Here is a 15062-nt window from a genome sequence, read left to right as displayed (position 1 = left end):
CCACTGAAGGCGGGAATTGAGCCATGGAGCTGAAGCCCCGAGCCACAGCGGTGGCAGCCTCAACTCCCCAGTTACTGAAGCCCCAATGCAGTACAGTATTTGGGCTTTTTTGGTTGGTTTGCGGTGCTGCCTGATTGAGGACTTCCAGTTTCACAGGGTGTTGGTTAGACCGGTAAGTCCATAACTCTAGTGTTCATATTTTTGAGGTTCTACTGCCCCACAATGTACTACTATACATTTCCAAGGTAGTCAAAGCTAAAATAATGATTATGAAAAATACACAGACTTGTACCTAAATACAGAGGTATGAACTACATACCTTTATCAATCCTTCAGAAAAAAGAATTTCAATGGTTTCCTTTAAAATAGGAAGCAAACCACCATGATGGATGCCAATTCCTCGCTTCAAAAGAGGAAGCACATGCTCAACCTGTGAATACAGAGGGTAAGTGAATGTCTATTTTGATATACTTTTAAACAAAAAGATAATAATTATATGTAAAACATTTAACAGCTTGCTCTTATAGTTTTCATGTTATCCAACAATTTATATGCAAACAGATAAACAGACTTTGACTGATTAAAGATTCACCCCCAACAAAAAGTGGTCCAAGACAGAGGTCAGTTTTGGCTACTTGTTCTACCACCTCAGATCACATATAAGAGGAATCTCTGATCCACAAGATATAGTAGCGTCTAGGAGTCCTATTCAAGCATTCAAAATTAAACAGGAAAATTTCCAAATCCACTGTGAAAGAGCATACAAGAAGTGACAGTGGAAAGAAACAGAAGTCTCTACTTTCTTGGGACCCTTGAGCACTCCGTGGAAAGTGATGCATTTATCTATGAAAGTAGAATGAGAAAATATGGGATGTTTTGATTATTTCCTCTCCCAGCCAGGGGAAACAGATATTCCCTAAGCCAGCGAAGCAAACCTGACCTTGCTATTATGCCCAAGCAGCACTTTACCTGTTGCTTCCAAAGGAGACGGTAAATAGAACTGCTGACTTGATGAACATGTATATCCAGACTTCCAAATAAAACAAATTTGAAGACCATAATCATTGCATCAATTTCAACCAATCATATCCCTTAGTTTGTCAACATTCCAAACACTCATAGCTTTGTTCAATATTCATAACAACTCAGCATTTTCTTACTGCTAAGCATGGTCTAAGTCATTTTAAAAATGAGAATATTTAAATTTGAAAGTTTACTTAAGAGTTTTTCTTACCCACATAGGGCATTTTTGGAAAAATCAATATCTTCATACACATAAAGTGGTTTTGTTTGGCTGCAATTTGATCATAAATTTATAGTCTTGAATTATCTTGTTCTGTGAAAGCAGAATGTTCTGTTTGCAAACACTATATAGTTCAAATTCTGAACACTTTAAATTCTTCTAATCGAATCCAAAAGTCCAAAATTATTTTTAATTTTTTAATATTTAATATTTAAAAAAATATTTTTATTATTTTTATAAACATATACTCACTTGGTTAGCTTTGTTAATTAGAACTTGTTTTGTTCAGTTTCAGTGTTAAAACTGACCCAAGTATTCTTTCAGGATTAGATTTAATTATCCATAACAGGCAAAATATCAACCTATCCCATACACTATGAATAGGATTCCATTGTTAAAAGCTTCATATATCTATATCTGTGTGTGCATATCTAGACTATATATAACACACCAGATTGCAAAATAGTTTCAATTTTTTTCATTCTGAATCCTGATTTTCAACTGCTCTGAACATTTACAAAAACTCAAAGGCTGAACTTTCCATGGCTTGTCTGAGAACAAGTAATTTTTTCTTTTTAAGACCTGGGTAAACTGCATTAAGTTAAAGGAAATGAAAAAAAAAAAATCAGTCTTCCTGTTCTTCTGTCAGCTGTTCTCATGCAGTTAACTCCAAAACGGCTCCACTTTGAAAGCTGCAACTTTGCATGCTAATAGTCCTTAATGGAGAGTAGCAGCTTAGTCAGGTTTTGACGAAGAGAGAGAAGTATAAGTGATTGAAAAATAATTTCTGAGCACGCTTACTGGTTATCTACCAAGATTTTTTTTAACAGAGCCTCATGAAGTGACATCATAAATTGAGGCTGGCAGAACTTAAAAGCTCCCTGTTTTGCCTAAATGGCCTCATCTATGCTAGGGACTTTTAAGAGAGATTCCTGCAATTAGTGAAGCTGAACCGGCGGTAGCACTGGTGAGTTTTTTTTTTCCCTAACACAGGTATGGCCAAAAGCACAAGGGCTGCTACTCCTGTGGCAATTTCCACCTTTCACTGAATCACAACAAAACTCTCCAAAAGGCTAATCAATAACAGGACGAGAAAGTTGTACATATAGAGCAAAATAAAAAAAATTAATCCATAATTTTAGTAATTTACAAATTTGTTGCATTTTCAGTATTCTGCAAACTATTTTTTTATTTCTATTTTTTTCCACTGTAAAGATGCAACCATTCTCCTATAAATTGGTATGCAGATGCTCTGTTAACTTGACTTTACAAAAAAATGACAAGGCAAAATTTGATAAAGAATAGAGAATCAATATCACTCAGTACATTTGAGCAACTTTCAATCAAAAGAAGTTTTCCACCTCTTTGGAGATGTACACTTTATTAAAAAATAAGCCATTCAAAGTTATCCAGAAAATTGAGTAGAGCTATGGTTCAGAACAGTAGTAAAGTATCTATACCCTCTGTGTTCTAATTTAGCCCTCACTTTCAATCAAAACAATCTACTGACATTATTCACAACACGGTTCATAAACAATCCATCATATATTTATTTAAAATACACTGTAGCATATCAGGTATTAATTTTAGTATATGTTCACTGAAATTATTCTTAAGCAACCTCCACACTCACCTGAGGAAGTTTCTTGTCTTCATCAGACAGACAGTCAATTGCATTATTAAATACTTCTTCAACCATCTTTTTTTCTTCATCTAAAAATGGAAACATCTACACATAAGCAAAATTTTTCCTGCAAATACCAGCATGTTGGTTTTGTAAACCATGTCAAATATAACTGATTACTTTTTATAATGTAACCTTTAAAATAGTTATGCTGAAAGTTAGGAAGTCAACATACATACTCAACTAGTTAAAGAAAGTGACCTCCTAAAGTTACCTTACTTGTACAATTGAAACACATGTCTGAGGTACCAAGATAAAGGGTATAATTATGCAGCTGTACACTTAAACTAATTAAAAAAACATTTTATTTACATGTAGAGGGGAGAATTTTTAATTGCAATGATTACAGTCTGATGGTTGTACATGTGGATTATGGGAACAAATATCCCGCTGCATGTGACAGTGAATGCTACAATTAATTACACTGCCAGCATTGTGCAAAGACAGTCTGACAAGTAGACAAGGTCCCTGCCCTGAAGAGTTCACAATCTACAATGACTTCTCTTACAACTCTCTATATACAGTTACTCCTAAGATTCTCAAAAAGTCTTAAATTAATCTTATTCTTTCCCCAAGTTAAGATAAAATGTTGGAGGGCTTTTTCTTTGGGGGGGAGGTGAAGGAGGGGAGGGAGAACTGTTGAGCCGCTGAGGAAGATCAGTTTAGTTGTTATGTGAGCAAAAAACACATTTTTCTGCTTCTGAGAAATTACTCAGATGCCAAACTCATAACTCAAGACAGGGAAGGGAGGTGGGGAACCACTTGGCATGTGGCCAATCCTTTCTCAACTTGTGCAACTGTTTCTGAAAGTAGCTGTACTATTACCGCTTTTCCAAGATGCGCTGCAGGTAAAACTAAGGGCATGTCTACACAAACACTTACTTCATGGCAAACTGGGACGTAAATCTTCAGCGCTCCAGTGTGCCACGTACTAACTGCCTGGGTAGGCCTTGCTCTAATGGGCACTAAAAGTTCCCTAGGTCACACTGATGTACTGCTCATTCAAACCATAGAACATCAGTGTGCACTAGGAAACAGAAGACAGTAGCAGAGTCTACACAGTTAGTGCACTAGAGTACTAGAGAATTACTGGGTGGCAAGCATGTGATTACGTACCTATGCCCTATCTAAGGTTCAGAATGAAAAGCCATCTCAACATTGTACACTCATTAGATCCTCTAGTGATGCCAGCAATTTCCAACTACAATTAGCTAATTTATTAAGACTATATATAACTGAAAAGTTCTGCATTTCCATATCTATGTATTGTAGGTCTACTTTCTTTATATTAGATACAAAAGTCTGAAATAAAGTAGAGACCTGACTAGAAAGGCCTCTCACATAATTTATGCAAACCTGCATTTAGAAATAAAACCACACTACAACTTATTTATCTGTACCTGTGTTGAAGTCTAATTTTGTCATCTGAAGTGCATAGGCTTCACAGTCTTTCTTACTGAAACTGAATATAATTACAGGCTGGAAATTCCTTTCCATGATCATCTTCACTATCTTAAATACATTTGATGGTCCTGCAAAGACAAAACTTTATTTTAGAAATTACATTAGGAGAAAAGTCTCTTAATCTAGACCAGTGGTTCCCAAACTTGTTCCGCCGCTTGTGCAGGGAAAGTCCCTGGCGGGCCGGGCCAGTTTGTTTACCTGCGACGTATGCAGGTTTGGCCGATCGCAGCTCCTAGTGGCCACAGTTTGCTGCTCCAAGCCAATGGAAGCTGCTGGAAGCGGCGGCACAAGTTTGGGAACCTCTGATCTAGACACATGCACTAACAGCATTCTTGTTTGCAGTTTTAAAATAACTTAATTAATCTTTGTATTATATAAGAACCATTTTAAAATACAAGGTTTCAAACTCACCTTTTGTTCCTCCTTTCCTGCCCTTCTGATCACCTTTTGCTAAGTCACCTGCATCTCTAAGTACTTGCATTGCTGTGTTAAAGTTATCTTCTCTGAAATCGCCCTAGAAATTAATGTGACTTTTGTAAGCAATTTGACTTCCCAATTAAAACTTTATAATGGATCAAATTAGAAATCAGAAATAAGACATTTTAAGTCAGAATACAAAGCAAAAAAATTTGAAATTATTTATAAAAAATAAAGTACTTACACTACCATAAGTTAGCTTGTGACCCCTTTTATTGGGGGAATATAGAAGCACATTTGCATGCAAGGATATGAATTTAGAGAGAAATTAACAAAGCAGCAGCATACTATGCTGCCTCTATTTGGCTCTGTATTAGGATACTGACATAACTGCTGGACCTTGAATTATGAGTAGCCTGATTTGAGTCTAGTCCTTCTCCCAGTGACAATAGTTACTATGAGTAGGGTCCTACCAAATTCACGGCCATGAAATCTGATCTCCACAATTGAAATCTGGCCGTTGTAGAGGAGACCAGATTTCACAGAGCTGAGTGGCCCAGAGAGTGGCGGCTGCTGGCTGGAAGTCTAGCTCTGAAGGCAGCACCTCTGACAGCAGCAGCACACAAATGAGGGTGGCACGGTATGGTATTGCTACACCCTTACTTCTGCGCTCTGCTGGAGGCAGCACTACCTTCAGAGCTAGGTGCCCAGCCAGCAGCTGTCCGCCGGCTGCGCCCAGCTCTGAAGGCAACAATGCAGAAGTAAGGATGGCAATACTGCGACCCCCCTACAATAGCCTTGTTACACACCTCCATAACCCCCTTTTGGTTCGGTACCCCACCCCCCCCCCCCCCATTACAACACCATGAAATTTACAATTTAAATATCTGAAACTGAAATTTACAGTTTTTAAAATCCTATGATTGTGAAATTGACCAAAATGGACTGTGAATTTGGTAGGGCCCTAGTTATGAGATATGTGTATTAAGATTTTGTATTTCTGGATCACGAGTCCTTTTTATTTTTGTTTTTTCACATGCAGAGGAGAAACAGTGTTGAGAAAATAAGGAAACACTGCGGAGATAATCAAGTCTGCACCTCATGAGGGGGAAGTTCCTACTCAAACTCTTGAGCAACTCAATGTGGCACATCATACCCACCTGAATTTTGGGACACTAAATAAAATAATTGCTGTGTTCCATACCACTGTAATGTTTAACTGCAATCAGAGCACCATGGTCAGAAGGTTTTTTTGTTTTGTTTTTTTTAAATGAAATGAAAAACAGAGAGAGAGAGATTATCCCACATAGAGCTATTTTGTCTGTCAAGCAGGGTACGATAGGTTGAATTAGTGGTCACAATTTTTGCCACAAGTTAATGGGAGGGAGGAAATTCAAAGCCAAATTTTAAAAAGGACAGTCTCATAATTATTGAAAGCACAGACAATCTTTCAAATAAACTGACTAGGTCTTACATTTTCATCAACCACAAGGTGGAGTCCATCCCCCCCTGCTGGGAAAATATAATGTTGCAGAGGAGTAGGTCGATAATCTGTGTAAATCACATGGCAAGGCTAGGAGGGGAGAAACAAAACAATTTACTTCATCGCTACTATAAATATGGTATTTATTCAAACAATAATTATACCCCCTTGACCATAGTCTGGTCAAGCACTTAAATCCCAAAACAACAAAAGATTGTGATCAGTCATACGTCTCTTATTAGAGCACAATCAGGAATGCAAACCCATGTTTGCTTTAGAGGCTCATATATCACTGTCTGCACTGAGAGGAGTTGTGTGGCAGGTTAGGGTGTGACTCTACAGTGCACCAGCTTGTATATGGACACTGCTATAGTGCAGTCAAAGTCCCAGAGTAAACTCAGTGTACTATGCCTTCAAGCAGCATTATTCTAAGGGCAAGTCTACACTGGCAGCGCTAAAGCGCTGTCACGGCAGCGCTTTAACATGGCTTGTGTGGTCACGGCAGAGCGCTCTGAGAGATGTCTCCCAGTGCTCTTAAAAAAAAAAAAAAAAAAAAAAAAAAAACTCACCTCCACGAGGGGCGTAGCTCCCAACGCTAGTGCACTGACTACAGTGGTGCTTTATAGCGCTGAAACTTTCTGTGCTCAGGGTGTGTTTTTTCACACCCCTGAGCAAGAAAGTTGCAGCGCTGTAAATTGCCAGCGTAGGCAAGCCCAGAGTGAGTCTGTCTCATTCGCATGCAGGCACACACTCACATTCACCCCCTTAACACATCTCCATGGACACATGCACGCCCAGTCTCTCCTCCCCCCGGCGGTGATCTGCTCTCTGCTGCCAGCTGCTCTAAGCAGACGCGCCCAGGCTGCCACGGAAGGGGCATGTGTTCCCCACAGATTTCTTTGCTCCCCCATTTTTCTGCAGGGTGCAGAATTCCCCCAGGATTAAGATTCAAACCCTGGCTTGCCATATAGTAACTTGCCATGTAGACAAGCCCTGATGGAAAGTTAGGCCTCAAACATATTATCCAAAAGAAGCTTTATATTGTACTACCAGTGTCTCTTGGGGAAGAAAAAAAATACAAATACTTTGCAGGAACACACAATTACAAGCTCAGTGTAGAAGCCTCAATTATTGGAGGGATACAGCAGTAAATAAGTCTCACTCCAATTTAATGGTTACAAAAAAACCCTATGACTTGACTTAAAAGCTGAGACCTACCAGAATATAAAAATGGAAAGATTAAAAACTCTTAATTTCATTTCCACTTACTGTTACACATTGCAAAGAAGCTTGCATTGCACCCCCCCACACACACACACACCAAAAAGCACACAAAGTATTCCTTTTACAAAAGATTAAAAGGTCATCCGATGAAGTGAGCTGTAGCTCACGAAAGCTTATGCTCAAATAAATTGGTTAGTCTCTAAGGTGCCACAAGTACTCCTTTTCTTTAAAAGGTCACTGTGAACTTAAAAATTTTATTTTACACCAATTTCCTTTCCTAGGTTACTATAACTGGATTATTGAAACTGAGTGTTTTTAAATCCAACTCATGTTTCACGATTTATGCTTTTTACATTTTTGTCCTTTAGACAAATAAAAAAAAAAAATCAGTAATTTTCTATTTTCTCTCATACAACCCCCCCTCCCCCCCCAACACACACACACAGTGTCTTTTTGTTCATGTTCTCTGTGCTGCATTGTCTGGGATGCAAACACTACAGGGGAATGTTTATTTGTTTAAAACAACTCCTGCCATTAGGATTTTAAATATATAAACATTTATATTGTTTTACAAAACAGTAGATTTGTTTTTAGATAAGTCAAAATTTTCTGCCAATTTTGAGTTGACAACATTTCTTTAATTTAAGCTGTAAAAGCACCACAATCCATCTAGGAATACAGTTCCCATATACTTGTCAGATAGAGATCTTGTGGATCACACCCCACTCAACAATGACTCCAGACCTGTTTATGAAGATGGCAAATCCATTCAGCAAACTGGCGGGCATTCGGAATAGTGGCAGAAAGAAACACATAGTGAACGTTGTCAGGTAGCAAAATAATGGTCTCCTCCCAAACCACACCACGTTCTGAAAACAGAAGATGCACATGGCAAATTATATGAAGGCCCCACAAACTCCTTCCACCCCCTACTCCCCTGAGCTCAGAAGCTGGAGTACAGAAATAGTACACAAAAATCAAAAGGAGGCTTCTTCCTTGCCAAAAGGAATACAGACAGTTATGCACAAGTCTTATTACACACACTAAACTAGTAGAAATCAAACCGAAGAACGCATAAAGAAAGATGACAGCTTATCAGCAGCAAAGACAAAAAAAATCAGAATTTTTTCCAAAGAAATGGTGAAGCAGACAGCAATATATCCCTACACAGTCTTTTCAAAGGCCCACTCCTGGAGGAATGGGGATGAAAAGAAAGTTCATTTTCCATGCTCATTCAAACCATGACCTGACCTGACGGAAATGCCAACATCTGTTTCTGTTCTATTTACAACTTTTACGTATTTGAAGAACTCTTGCACACAGCAAAGAAGTTAGATAACAATGTTAAAGGAATGTGGAAAGGTGTGACAAAGTGCTGGGCAACAGCACCTACTGAGTTCCTGGGGCAAGCACTCTGGTCACTGCAGCTCTAATTAATTATTCCAAGAGCAGACCTTATTAAGAAGAGCTGTGCCTAATTGATGGGCTAAGGAGGCTAATTAGACAGTTAAGCAGATGATACAAAAGGCACAGCAGAGAAGTAGGCTGGGGGAACCAGACAGAGACAGACAGACACACTGCTTTTCCCTGAGGACTCCTCAGGACTGTAGGCGTGAGGTGTCCAGCATACAAGATGGTGGGAACCAACATTGTAAAGAAACCATATAGGTTGTTTTACCAACAAAAAGGTCTCTGAGCTGTTTGTGGACTTCAGCAGAGGCAGGAGCGAGCAGGCCATGCCAGAGATGGGGAAAAGAATATACTATTTATTTCATAGCAAAATTGTAAATACACCATACCTGCGTCTCTCATATAATGGATTTCATCAAATATAACCCAGGCAACTTCTCGCATAACCTCAGAACCTCTGTAGAGCATACTTCTCAAAATCTGAAGAAAATAAAAGAGCGTGAGTGATGCATATAGCACTTAAGTAACATTAATTACTACTACTGAATGTACTCTGTTTTCAAGGATCTCCTTAAGAAAGTTTCACATAGAGATGTTTGGCTCATATTCATATAGTAATCATAGAACTGGAAAAAGACCTTGAGAGGTCATCTAATCCAGTCCCCTGCACTCAAGGCAGGACTAAGTATTATCTAGACCAGTGGCTCTCAAACTTTTTTTTACTGGTGACCACTTTCACATAGCAAGCCTTTGAGTGCGAGCCCCCTTGTAAATTAAGAACACTTTTTTTTATATATTTAACACCATTATAAACGCTGGAGCAAAGCGGGGTTTGGGGTAGAGGTTGACAGCTCTCGACCCCCCATGAAATAACCTGATGAGCCCCTGAGCAGTAGCAACCCCCAGTTTGAGAAAGACCATTTCTGACAGGTGTTTGTCCAACCTGCTCTTAAAAATCCCCAATGATGGAGATTCCACAACCTCCCTAGACAATTTATTACAGTGCTTAACCACTCTGACAGTTAGGAAGTTTTTCCTGATGTCCAACCTAAATGGCCGTTGCTACAATTTAAGCCCATTGCTTCTTGTCCTATCCTCAGAGGTTAAGAACAAAAATTTTTCTCCCTCCTCCTTGTAACAATCTTTTATGTACTTGAAAACTGTTATGTCCCCTCTCAGTGTTCTCTTCTCTAGACTAAACAAGCCCAATTTTTTCAATCTTCCCTCACTCAGAGGTTATGTTTTCTAGACCTTTAATAATTTTTGTTGCTCTTCTCTGGACTTTCTCCAATTTGTCCACATCTTTCCTGAAATGTGGTGCCCAGAACTGGACACAATGCTCCAGTTGAGGCTTAAATCAGCACAGAGTAGAATGGAAGAATTACTGCTCGTGTCTTGCTCACAATACTCCTGCTAATACATCCCAGAATATTTGCTTTTTTTGCAACAGCGTTACACTGTTGACTCATGTTTAGCTTGTGATCCACTATGACCCCCAGATCCCTTTCCGCAGTACTTTTTCCTAAGCAGTCATTTCCCATTTTGTATGTGTGCAACTGATTGTTCCCTCTTAAGTGGAGTACTTTGCATTTGTCCTTATTGAATTTCATCCTATTTACTGCAGACCATTTCTTCAGCTTGTCCAGACCATTTTGAATTTTAATCCTATCCTCCAAAGCGCTTGAAACCCCTCCCAGCTTGGTATCGTCCGCAAACTTTATAAGTGTACTCTCTATGCCATTATCTAAATCATTGATGAAGATATTGAACAGAACCAGACCCAGAACCGATCCCTGCGGGACCCCACTTGTTATGTCCTTCCAGCATGACTGTGAACCACTGATAACTACTCTCTGGGAATGATTTTCCAACCAGCTTTGCACTCACCCTACAGTAGCTCCATCTAGGCTGTATTTCCCTAGTTTGTTTATGAGAAGGTCATGCGAGACAGTATCAAAAGCCTTACTAAAGTCAAGATATACCACATCTACCACTTCCCCCATCCATAATGCTCGTTACCTGGTGAAAGAAAGCTATCAGGTTGGTTTGATATGATCTGTTCTTGACAAATCCATGCTGACTGTTATTTATCACCTTATTATCTTCTAGGTGTTTGCAAATTTATTTGCTCCATTATCTTTCTGGGTGCAGAAGTTAAGCTGACTGGTCTGTAATTCCCCAAGTTGTTCTTACTTCCCTTCTTATAGATGGGCCCTTTTCCAGGCTTCTGAAATGTCTCCTGTCTTCCATGACTTTTCAAAGATAATTGCTAATGGCTCAGATATCTCCTCAGTCAGCTCCTTGAGTATTCTAGGATGCATTTCGTCAGGCCCTGGTGATCTGAAGATTTGAAGTAATTTTTGACTTTTTCTTTCCCTATTTTGGACTCTGATCCTACCTCATTTTCACTGGCATTCACTGTTAGACATCCACTTGCCACCAATTTTTTTGGTGAAAACCGAAACAAAGAAGTAATTGAGCACCTCTGCCATTTCATAAATACTAAGGTCAGAAGGGACCATTATGATCATCTAGTCCGACCTCCTGCACAATGCAGGCCACAGAATCTCACCCACCCACTCCTGCGAAAAACCTCTCACCTATGTCTGAGCTATTGAAGTCCTCAAATCGTGGTTTAAAGACTTCAAGGAGCAGAGAATCCTACAGCAAGTGACCCAAGCCCCATGCTACAGAGGAAGGCGAAAAACCTCCAGGGCCTCTTCCAATCTGCCCTGGAGGAAAATTCCTTCCCGACCCCAAATATGGCGATCAGCTAAACCCTGAGCATATGAGCAAGATTCACCAGCAAGATACCCAGGAAAGAATTTTCTGTAGTAACTCAGATCCCACCCCATCAGGCCCATTTACCATGAATATTTAAAGATCAATTAATTACCAAAATCATGTTATCCTATCATACCATCTCCTCCATAAACTTATCGAGTTCCACATTTTCTGTTATTGTCTTTCCCCCCTTCACTGAGTAACGGGCCTACTCTGTCCTCGGTCTTCCTCTTGCTTCGAGTGTATTTGTAGAATGTTTTCTTGTTTCCTTTTATGTCCCTAGCTAGTTTGTTCTTGTTTTGTGCTTGTGCTTTTCTAATTTTGTCCCTACATACTTGTGTTATTTGTTTATATTCATCCTTTGTAATCTGACTGAGTTTCCACTTTTTGTAGGATTCTTTTTTGAGTTTTAGATCATTGAAGATCTCCTGGTTAAGCCAGGGTGGTCTCCTCCACACTTCCTATCTTTCCCACGCAGTGGGATAGTTTGCTCTTGTGCCTTTAATAATGTCTCCTTGAAAAACTGCCAACAGTCTTCAATTGTTTTTCCCCTGAGACTTGCTTCCCATGGGATTTTACCTACAACTCCCTGAGTTTGCTAAAGTCTGCCTTCTTGAAATCCATTGTCTTTATTGTGCTGTTCTCCCTCCTGCCATTCCTTAGAATTGTGAACTCTACCATTTCATGATCGCTTTCACCCAAGTTGCCGTCCACTTTCAAATTCTCAACCAGTTCCTCCCAATTTGTCAAAATCAAATCTAGAACAGCCTCCCCCCCAGTAGCTTTCTCCACCTTCTGAAATAAAAAACTGTCTCCAATACATTCCAAGAACTTGTTGGATAATCTGTGCCCTGCTGTGTTATTTTCCTAACAGATGTTTGGGTAGTTGAAGTCCCCCCATCACCATTAAAGTCCTGTGCTTTTAATGATTTTGTTAGCTGTTTCAAAAAAAGCCTCATCCACCTCTTCTTCCTGGTTCGGTGGTCTGTAGTAGACCCCTAACCAGGATATCACCCTTGGTTTTTACCCCTTTTATCATTACCCAGAGACTTTCAACAAGTCTGTCTCTTATTTCTATCTCAACCTCAGTCCAACTGTATACATTTTTAATATATAAGGGAACACCTCCTCCCTTTTTCCCCTGCCTGTCCTTCCTGAGCAAGCTGTAACCTTCTATACCAATATTCCAGTCATGCGTATTATCCCACCAAGTCTCTGTGATGCCAACTAGGTCATAGTTGTGTTTATTTACTAGCATTTCAAGTTCTTCCTACTTATTCCCCATACTTCTTGCATTAGTATAGAGACATCTAAGATACTAATTTGATTTCTGCCCCCCTCAGTTCTGTTTTGTCTCTCCCTTATTTCTGCTATAACAGCCCATGCCCCCCCACAAATTCCAACCCCCTTTTCCAGGTCTCTATGTTGTTGACTTACCTGTGGGCTTTGGTCACCTGCCCCTGTTGAACCTAGTTTAAAGTCCTCCTCATAAATTAAGGTAATATGAAACCTTAATTTGCAATTTAAAAAACTACACATTTAGAGGTAGGTTATTAAGAAGAATATCAAATCTGTAGCAAGCTGCTCCTAGAAATAATTATAAAATACTCCTCACAATACATGCTAAACATCAAACTCAGCAACATGATTTGAACCTGTTCCCTCTGAGATATAGTGAAGGAACAAGGGACTGAATTACAATTAAATTTCAGGACCAGTTCAGCTTAATGTTCTTTTAAACCTTCACTCACCCAAAAGATGCCACACAGGTAATTACTACGTTAAGGGGAAATCCTTTAAAGTCTAAGAGTTCTTCCCACTCAAGTTTCTCTCCTGAAAACTATTTACTTCTTTAAAGTGACTTCTGATTATTCCCTGAGTAAATGCATACAGTGAACTGCAGGTCTGTGTTCCAGACTTCTAAGACGGAAACATTACAAAGACTTACTATCAATGCTGCCTTAGTCACAGTGGCGTGAGTCATAAGGTCCTGAGGAACTGACACACAAGCTAATGTAATATGTCAAAGCACTCTAATCTACTCATGCAGAGGATGAATGGAAGTAGCACTCCTTTTAAAAACTGATCCCCAAAAGCTATAAAAAAAATCTTGCTAACTTTAAGTGCCTCAGTCCTACTCAAATAAAAACTTAAAGTCCTCAACATCTAGGACAGTGTTTCCCAAACTGTGGGTTGTGACCAATGAAAGGGTGCCATAGGAGGATGAAGTGAGCTGTAGCTCATGAAAGCTTATGCTCAAATAAATCTGTTAGTCTCTAAGGTGCCACAAGTACTCCTTTTCTTATAGGAGGTCTTGAGACTCTTGCAGCTCCTGTCCCTCAGGGCTGCCTGGGGTTGGCTCTCTACTGCAGGTGTTGCAACCTGGCCTCTGGCACATGGGGTCGCAACTCAACTCACTCAAATTTGGCCTGGCCACCCCATTATCGGGGGACAGGGCCTAACCTGAGCAGCACTGCAACGTCACCCCATGCGCCAGAGGCCAGGTCGCAACACCCAAAGTGGGAAACTGAGCCCAATCGGCTCCACGGGACAGGAGCCACAGGAGCTGCTGCTGCAGGATCAGTGCAGGGTGAGCTTGCTCTACAGCTCCCCCACTTGGGCCTCCCATCCCCCAGGGTCAGGAACTGACCTGCTTTAGCCACTTAACATATTGAGACTCCCCAACAGGTCCCTGGGGATGCATTAACAGACGTAAGCCAAAAGGAGGTCATGGCATAAAGAAGTTTGGGAACCACTGATCTAGGATATGGACTCCTAATTTTACCCAGGTGTTATGAAATTTTGGAAAGACCATCCGGAGAGCAACAATCTAAGTCAGGTGCGAAATCAAGACACGATTTTTTATATAAGCCTGGACCACTTTATCGCTGTGAAATATGGTGACAAGAAATCAGCTATTATCATATGCAACACTCACTCTTCTTACAGATGTAAGGTATTGAAAATACTGTCCTTAACAGGTGGAATCTTCAAAGGTCTCAAAAAGAGACTCCATCAACCCTGTCAGCACCAGGATGAAGTACCATTTTGCAATGGCTTTTCTGACTAATGGGAAGATTGATATTTCAGGAGTCTTGTGACTTGACTGAAAACAACAGAACTGTTAACTGACAGATATGGTGAGCGTACACACAATTGCACCTTCATAGAAAAACAGGAGAGGATGAGAGGCCACATTTAATAAATAACCTAGAAGAGAATATGGATACAGATTAGCTGCTCACAGAGAAAGAAATTTCAGAGCAGAGGGCTTTTTGAACTACAATAAAATCTCTTGCACTTCCACAGAGAATGTCAGAGCAAAATTAGTTAGCCTCCTGTGAACAAACAAC

At 39.9% G+C, this 15062-nt stretch overlaps 1 protein-coding gene across 1 annotated transcript in view; it reads right to left on the bottom strand.

Moving 5' to 3' along the window:
- The window catches only part of MTREX (Mtr4 exosome RNA helicase), a 100326-nt gene that overhangs the window by 70280 nt on the left and 14984 nt on the right, over window positions 1-15062 (bottom strand). The window contains exons 7-13 of the mRNA XM_037902802.2: window positions 9315-9405; window positions 8260-8384; window positions 6283-6381; window positions 4803-4905; window positions 4328-4459; window positions 2877-2956; window positions 320-430 (exon numbers count right to left, since the gene is read on the bottom strand). Of these exons, the coding sequence (XP_037758730.2) occupies window positions 320-430; window positions 2877-2956; window positions 4328-4459; window positions 4803-4905; window positions 6283-6381; window positions 8260-8384; window positions 9315-9405 (741 nt within the window). The remainder of the gene's footprint in view (window positions 1-319; window positions 431-2876; window positions 2957-4327; window positions 4460-4802; window positions 4906-6282; window positions 6382-8259; window positions 8385-9314; window positions 9406-15062) is intronic.

This window comes from Chelonia mydas, chromosome 5, assembly GCF_015237465.2.
Source record: "Chelonia mydas isolate rCheMyd1 chromosome 5, rCheMyd1.pri.v2, whole genome shotgun sequence".
NCBI classification, from domain to species: Eukaryota; Metazoa; Chordata; order Testudines; family Cheloniidae; genus Chelonia; species Chelonia mydas.
This window is presented reverse-complemented; position numbering and strand designations above follow the sequence as displayed.